The sequence below is a fragment of the Piliocolobus tephrosceles genome, chromosome 6 (genome assembly GCF_002776525.5).
Source record: "Piliocolobus tephrosceles isolate RC106 chromosome 6, ASM277652v3, whole genome shotgun sequence".
Lineage (NCBI taxonomy): Eukaryota > Metazoa > Chordata > Mammalia > Primates > Cercopithecidae > Piliocolobus > Piliocolobus tephrosceles.
The window spans coordinates 52,487,817-52,496,292 of record NC_045439.1 but is presented as its reverse complement, the minus strand read 5'-3'; the positions used below and the strand labels follow the sequence as shown (position 1 = coordinate 52,496,292).

The following is an 8,476-nucleotide window of genomic DNA, read 5'->3' as shown; positions in this document are numbered from 1 at the left end:
TTTATTTATTTATTTATTTATTTATTTATTTATTTATTTATTTATTTTTGAGACAGAGTTTTTGCTGTTGCCCAGGCTGGAGTGCAACAGTGTGATCTCGGCTCACTGCAACCTCTACCTACCGGGTTCAAGCAATTCTCCTGCCTCAGCCTCCTGAGTAGCTGGGACTACAGGCGTGTGCTACCACGCCCAGCTAATTTTTGCATTTTTAGTAGAGATGGGGTTTCACTATGCTGGTCAGGCTGGTCTCGAACTCCTGACCAAAAGTGATCCACTCGCCTCAGCCTCCCAAAGTGCTGGGATTATAGGCATGATCCACTGCGCCCAGCCTTATGGGGTCGTTTGAAACTAAATTATTCCATTTGATTTTTTGAAGGCCACCCAGATAGTACAAATTCTGATCCCAAACTTCATGAATGTGTCTATTAGTTTTTTTGTCTTTTTCCTGCTCTTCCTAGAATAATGCTAATAGGTAAGTACCATCCTCGATCTGGGATGGGAATAGGGAGGACAGAATCCAGACTTTGGCTTTAGTGCTAATTCCAGTGGATTATCACTAGAATTGCCTCCTGCTTCCCCCAAACTGTAAAATGTACATATGCATTATCTTGATATGCTGTACCAAGAGGGACATTATTACAATCTAGTTCACCACACTCAGCATCAGTAGTTGTCAATTTTAATCTAAACCATTCTTACATTCTTGGACTAAACATCCCTGGGTAATGTTGAAAACAGTACTTCTATGCTAATCTGACATTTTAGGATTCTTACAGCTACATTCATCAGTGAGATTTGCCTATCATTTTTTTAACGCTATGCTTACCAGGCTTTGTTATCAAGAATAGGCAGCTTCATCAAATTAATTGACACTTCACAGGTTTTTCTATGCTCTTGAATTATTTATACACATGCAAAATTAGTGGCTACTTGAAAGCTTGAAAAAATACTTATAAAACTGACTTTCCCCCAAAACATTAATTTGATCTTTTCTAATGGTTACTAATGTATGCAGGCTTTCAAACTCCTGGTCCATTCCTTTCTCTCCCTATCTTTTTAAAAAACTTACTCATCAAGATGTAAAGATTTATAAAGCATATTTTTAGTTACATATCCTCTCCTTCCTAGATATCAGACTCCCCAGCAACCTATAATACAAGATTTTCAACTTGTAGATTTGTGATTTCTATTCTTTGGGGTTTTTCTAAATTATTCTAAATAAGGAGTTTAAACTTTATCTGAAAAGCTGTGGCAAGCCACCAAAGGAGCAGCATGATCCAATCCACACTTCAGAAAGAACACCCGCGCAGCTCATGAGGGCGGACTGAAGGACCCTCAGAGATGAGAGGCAGGGAGGAGGCAGGAGCGTAACACTCCCTCCAGGAGGAAGATAAGAAAGGTCCAGCAAAGACCCACAGCAGGGAGGGCAGGAAGGAAGGAAGTGGGGGTGCTGCGGCCGCCGGGCAGTCAGCACACACAGCAGTGGATGGGTTCTGCCTCACTCCTCACCCCAAAATACATTCCAGATGGAGCAAAGATTTAAATATAATAATGCAGCCATACAAGTACCAAAAAGAAAAAAAAAGTTTGTGACTACAGAAAAGTTTTACACTTCTTTATGGAAATACAATACTAGAAAGCAAAATCAAAAGACAAATGACGAGCTGGCAAGCATTGTCTGTAGCACCTGACCTGACTGCTTTAACATTCAGAGCTTGTCCAAACCAAGAATAAAAAGACAGGTAATTCAGTGGAAAAATTAACACTGGAGCTAAGAACAGGAAGTGTCTGAATAGATTCAACCTTGCTCTATTAAGGAAATGCAAACTAAAATAGATACTATGTTTTACTTATCAGTTTGGCAAAGATTTAAAAGTGTGATGAAACTTAGTGTTGGCCAAAGTGTGGAGAAACATACACCACACTTTTATCAGTTTATTAGAGTATAAACTGGCATGGTCTCTTTGGAGAGCAATTTCATCATATCAAAAATTCGGCTACCCTTAACACATCAAGTTCCATACTAGTAATTTAGACTTCAGATAGATTCAAAGCACACAAAGATAATAAAATTTGTTCACCAGGGCTCTTTTTTACTTTTTGGCAAGTCTCAAACTGCAAACTGTACTTATCTATAACAAACACTGGTTAAATGAATTATATTAATCAAAGAAATATTAGGTAGCTATGAAAAGAAACTTGGACTTTTTGGACTAAAAGATGTCCAAGGAACTTTGAGGTATTTTAAATTTTTAAAAAGCTGGCCAGGGCCGGGCGCAGTGGCTCACTCCTGTAATCCTGGCACTTTGGGAGGCTGGGGCGAGCAGATCACCAGAGGTTAGGAGTTCAAGACCAGTCTTGCCAACATATTGAAACCCCATCTCTACTGAAAATACAAAAATTAGCCGGGCGTGGTGGCATGTGCCTGTAATCCCAGCTACTCAGGAGGCCGAGGTAGGAGAATCGCTTGAATCCAGGATGTGGAGGCTGCAGTGAGCCCAGATAGTGCCACTGCACTCCAGCCTGGGCAGAAGAAAAAGAACCCTGTCTCCAAAAAAAAAAAAAAAAAAATACCTGGCTGGGTGCAGTAATCCATGCCTGTAATCTCAGCACTTTGGGAGGCTGAGGTGGGCTGATCACTTGAGGCCAGGAGTTCGAGGCCAGCCTAGCCAACATGGCAAAACCCTGTCTCTACTGAAAATACAAAAATTAGCCAGACATGGTGGTGCACATCAGTAATTCCAGCTACTGGGGAGGCTGAGGCAGGAGAATCACTTGAACTCAGGAGGCAGAGGTTGCAGTGAGCCGAGATCACACCACTGCACTCCAGTCTAGCCGACAGACAGAGACTCCATCTCAAAAAATTAAATTAAATTAAATGTAAAGAAACAAGTCGTAGTACAGAATATAAGATATGATCTTATGTTTGTGTTTGCATAAATTTTTTCCAGAAGGATCGTGAAAGAAATCTCTAGTTCTAACTCTGGGGAATGAAAATAGGTAAAAAAAAGTTTTTACTTTATTCACTCATTTGTATTTAAATGCTATGTTGTTTTTATAATCAAAACAGAAAAAAAAAAAAAAAAAGACTGCTCCCTCTGTAATCTAATACCCACCTTGTCTACCTCTTACTTCCATCAGTCAATCTGGTTCCCATCCACTGGAACACGCCTTGCTCCTACCCTCTGACTGGTCTCTGCTCATGCATTAACTATACCTAGAGAAACTTCTCCCCCATTTAGAATTCTGCTCATCCCTCCACCTCTAGGTCTATTCACCTGCCAGGCCACAGCCATCGTGGCTCCTCTGAACCTGGAGCTACAGTAGGCATTTCCATGGCACCTGCAGTCTTGCCCTGTGCACTCTCCTTGAGGGTGGCTGCCATGTCCTGCTTCTTTCGCCTCCACAGTAGCTGGCACAGTGCCCACCAACAGGTCAGCCATGGCTACTGGAGGTACTACAACTCTAAATTCAAGATTTCGTACATTTATTTATTTATTTATTTATTTATTTATTTATTTTTGGTGACACAGAGTGTTGCTCTATCACGAGACTGGAGTGCAGTGGTAAAATCTCGGCTCACTGCAACCTCCGCCTCCCAGGCTCAAGCGATTCTCCCATCTCAGCCTCCCAAGTAGCTGGGATTACAGGAGCATGATATCATGCCCTGCTAATTTTGGTATTTTTAGTAGAGACAGGGTTTCACCGTGTTGGCCAGGCTGGTCTCAAACTCTTGACCTCAAGTGATCCGCCCACCTCAGCCTCCCAAAGTGCTGGGATTACGGGCATGAGCCACCTCGCCCAGCCAAGGCTCAGTTATTTCTAAGGGAAGAAAATGAATACATGTTCAATGACTTCAGTAACAAAAGAAAGTTCTATTCAAACTAAGTTTATTCTAGAATTCTACTAGAGTTGAGCCAGATCAACTCACTTCTGGCATTTTCTTGTTACTTAAGGCTTTACTGCTTGATATTTGACTTCACTGGCACTGAAAGGTCATTCATTTAAAGGCAAGCATATAACAAACTTCACATACAAGATTAAAATGAGCAGTGAAGTTTTGCTAAGACATTCAGCTTTTATTCCTCTTCATTCCCTAAATATTCTTACTTCTTACTTCTTAAAAAGAATAAGCAGTTGGATAAAATCTTAATCTTCTTTTCTGTTTAATAGACTCTTTATTCAAATTTTTTGCAAAATATCTGAAAGTAACATACACTTGGTTCTTTGGCTTAGTGTTCCATTTTACTCTTAAATTTTAATCCCATTAGTCTAAGGACAAATTCCCATGCTAATAATCAACTCCTTTGTATTGCTTCATAAAAGCTTAATTATTTGAGATCTTTTCCTCCTACTTGGAAAGGAAATAACTAAGATTATTTCCTTCTACCACCAGGTTGCCATTTATTGTATGATCTCACTAAATCACCCTTCAGTCTGTTTCCCATAAAGTGTTAATCATGATCAACAGGTGGTTTTTCAGAGAAGGCTGTTACGTCAAGACCAAGGCCTAATGTGATCTGCCAAGCTTTTTTACACTATGAAACTATCCGTTACACCTTTCACATATGGACAGTCTGTTACAGGCATCAGCAGTGCCGGAATTTCTATATGGGCAAGGTATAAGGTTGGCAATCTTGCTGACAGGGAGGGCGGGCCCCAGGGGACTGGGCCTACAGCTATGTTTGCACAGTAAGCATGCTGATTTTACTTAGACTATTTATAAAATGGTAAGAATAACCAATTTTAGTAAAGATACTTTTACTCACAGTTGACATGAAATTGGTTTAATACATTATTAGTTGAGAGTAAGTTACTGGGAAGGGAGTTGTTAATAAAAAGTACAGTAAGACTAATTACTCCCAATCACTACCAATACACTTTTTCTCAGAACTTTTCAGCACTGCCACCAGGGACGGATTACATGCAAGCAGCCAGAATGTTTCTGGATTTGTGCTAAGAGCCTTATTCCAGTGAAGCAATTACAGCTGTGATATAATATCCTTTCATGGTGCCAAGCAGCCCTGTCTAATAGCAAAATAGCTGAGCAAGAATGAGGTCAGAAACTGAAGAAGTTAAATTTGTCTCTTCTACCCACTTTCTTATTGATCCCCAAAGGAAATGAATGAGAAAGTGAAAATGAAAACAAAGTAAAAGGAACAACTGTAGAGGGTAGGTGTCAGATTGCTAGAGTAGTTTTTACAGATTCCAGCACAGAATTGAGAAATATCAGGACCACCATTTCACAACTGTTAAATACCAGGGCCTGCGTAAAGAAACAGGAACACATCAGAGCCACAGCACAGTCAGCTGGTCACAGAGACTCATTTATTCCTCTTCTTTTATTTTTATTTTTCTGAGATAGGGTCTCACTCCATTGCCCAGGCTGGAGTGCAGTGGCGCAATCTCAGCTCACTGCAACCTCCACCTCCCAGGTTCAAGCAATTCTCCTGTGTCAGCCTCCCGAGTAGCTGGGATTACACGTGTGCACCACCACGCCCAGCTAATTTTTGTATTTTTAGTAGAGATGGGGTTTCACTATGTTGGTGAGGCTGGTCTCAAACTCCTGACCTCAAGTGATCTGCCCGCCTTGGCCTCCCAAAGTGCCGGAATTACAGGCGTGAAAGACGGCACCCAGCTGAGACTCATTTATTTCAATTATGATATGGTCACTATAACCTCAAGTTATTCAAACTTAGCTTGATTGTTTTTGAAAAAAAGAGTAGGAACACTTTACCCCACCCTTCAGCTTATTCTTAACTCTCTCTCTCTCTCTCTCTCTCCATACAGACACACCTCCCAGTATTTCCTCCATCACCCAAAATTCAGTAGCTTTATACAAAGAAGTAACAAGGATATTTAAGGGCAATAAAATATTGGTGGCTGGGGCCTACCGAGATACCTGAACACGAACCCCCATGTTGACTTCCAGTTAAACACAGATGAATGTGTATGTACATCACCTCTCCTAAAACCCAAATAAAAAAGGCAGTAAGGGAATTTTTTAAGGCATGAACCCACAGGATAAGGAACAGAAAAGATTGTACCAGGAAAGAGAGAAATGAGAGCGGGGAGAGTGAACACTGTATCAGAACAAAGCTGCGCAAAGCCAAGGCAGGCAGTCTTGTGTTTGCAGAAACAAAGAATCTAGACGTGAACGGACTGGGCTGCAGGACCCCTGAAATATGCCTGGAGGCATCCAGTGCAGAGCAAGGCAGGGTTGAAGCTGGGGATCCCACAGGGAAGTTTCCTTACAAGTCTGAAAGCAGTGTTGTATGAAAGGGAAGAAGTTGAGCACTCCCCTTGACAAGGATAGAAGAGTCCTCAAGCCTGACAACAAGTCTGACAGCAGGGCACTGTAGCTAGACCCCTGCCCAGCTTCTCCCCCAACCCCTCACTGTTAGCTAAACCCCCCTTAAAGGATGGTGCTGGACTGAAGGTAAGTTCAGGACCTCTCCAGTCAGAGAAGGCTCTGCAGAGAAAGAGGTGAACTGAGACTTCCAGGATGTATGTATCTGTGGAAGAAAGGGTGGGAAGTGGAAGAGGGAGCAGGCAATAGCGGACGAGAAGGAAGGGGCATCTGTGTTTCAGGCCCTCCGAGTCTGTGCCTCTGCAGCTATAAACTTTAAGTTGCAATGTGACTTCCAAGTTAGATCCATACAGGTAAAGAGAGAAAGCCTGATGAGATAGATTCTCAGCAGACAACGGCAGGTCCTATAAACCTGTATTTTTATTCATTGCACAGTCACACTTACCTTGCAAGTTTGCTGAGGCCAAGGACTTGCTTGTTAGGAAGATAACCAATATGGACCTTCAGAGAAGAGACGGAAATCATGAGCTGAGTGAAATACAGTGCCTTCTTTGTGACAGAATAAGGAAATACAAAAAGAATATAGCATACTTATATGTAATTTATCACAACAATGTATTACCTTGAAAACATCTGGAACTGTTAAGACTTAGAAAATGAAACATTTATATATGTATTTTAAAAATTACATAAATGCAGTAAAAGAAAAATGTGTAAGTATGAGTCTATTAATCAAATAACAAACTTGAAGTACAGTTGTCTGACGATAAACGCAGGAGATTGCTTCCAGGACCCCCGTGTATACCCAAATCCTACACACTCAAGTCCCTCAGTTGGCCCTGCAGAACCTGCATATATGAAAAGTCGTCTCTCCATCTATACAGGTTTTGTATCCTGCAAATACTGTACAATTTTTGATCACTGTTTGGTTGAAAAAAAAGCCATGTCTAAGTGGACCCATGCAGTTCAAATTCATGTTATTCAGGAGTCAACTGCACAGCCCTGACACTTACCTGTGAAGCTGAACTCTTGACACAAATCTGAAAGTTTCTTTATGGAGGAGAAACATTCTCAAGAAAAGGCAAATGATCTCATAGCAACATTAAAATTTATACAGGAAAGCCTCCTTTAAATGGCAAAAACTGTAAGCATAAGTATTGCCATTCCACACATCACAGCAGTCTTAAGATTCCACCGCAAAGCCCTGCAGCACAGAAGCTCTCCATGCCCTTTTGTGCTTGGCTTCCTGGTTTCTAAGCTGCTACAGAGCACCATCCTACTTTTTTTTTTAGAGACGGACTCTCGCTCTGTCCCCCAGGCTGGAGTACAGTGGCCCAATCTCGGCTCACTGCAAGCTCCGCCTCCCGGGTTCACGCTATTCTCCTGCCTCAGCCTCCCGAGTAGCTGGGACTACAGGCGCCCGCCACCATGCCCAGCTAATTTTTTGTATTTTTAGTAGAGGGGGCGTTTCACCGTGTTAGCCAGGATGGTCTCGATCTCCTGACCTCCTGATCCGCCCACCTCGGACTCCCAAAGTGTTGGGATTATAGGCGTGAGCCACCGTGCCTGGCCCCATCTTCCTAACAGGAGAAAAAGGGCACTGCTACCACCATGGCTTGGCAAGAACCTGTACCCTAAGAACCAAGTTTTATAGAACCCACCATACAGCCAGGCCATTTCTGTCATCTTAAATGGCACCAATTAATATCAAATATAAAAGTTCCTCTTTTTGAGCCAAATACTATGTACGAAAAACATTACTTTCCTGAAAAGACTAATAGAGTAAATTGTCACTTGTAGGCAATTAACCAAATATAAAATTAGAGACTCAACAGCATCATGGTTTGCCAACAGTTTCATTGTTCACTTACTATTTACATAACTGATCTAGTAGTACTTAGTGATTTTTTCCCCATCCATTAGCACTATGCTTTAGGAATTTGAGAAGTCCACCTCATTGCCTTCCTGGTTGGCAGGAGGAAAAAAGTAAAATAGCACCTAAACATTGGGTATTTCAAAGAAAAATTAGAGAGTTAAAACTTTCCCATGAACCAACATCTTCTATGCTGTCTGAAATTTTTACATTTCTATGCAGACATAGAATTTGTTTATTGTTTATACTATTTTTGGTCTTAAAATCCTAGGTCATTTAAATGTCCATTTCAC

At 41.4% G+C, this 8,476-nt stretch overlaps 1 protein-coding gene and 1 pseudogene across 2 annotated transcripts in view; one reads left to right on the top strand and one right to left on the bottom strand.

The window, feature by feature from the left end:
• Positions 1-8,476, bottom strand: part of GCH1 (GTP cyclohydrolase 1) — a 51,054-nt gene that overhangs the window by 7,676 nt on the left and 34,902 nt on the right. For both annotated transcript variants that reach the window (XM_023231019.3, XM_026455338.1), the window contains exon 3: positions 6,756-6,811. In XM_023231019.3, coding sequence (XP_023086787.1) covers positions 6,756-6,811 — 56 coding nt within the window. The remainder of the gene's footprint in view (positions 1-6,755; positions 6,812-8,476) is intronic.
• On the top strand, positions 6,269-6,383 carry LOC111521782 (annotated as a pseudogene).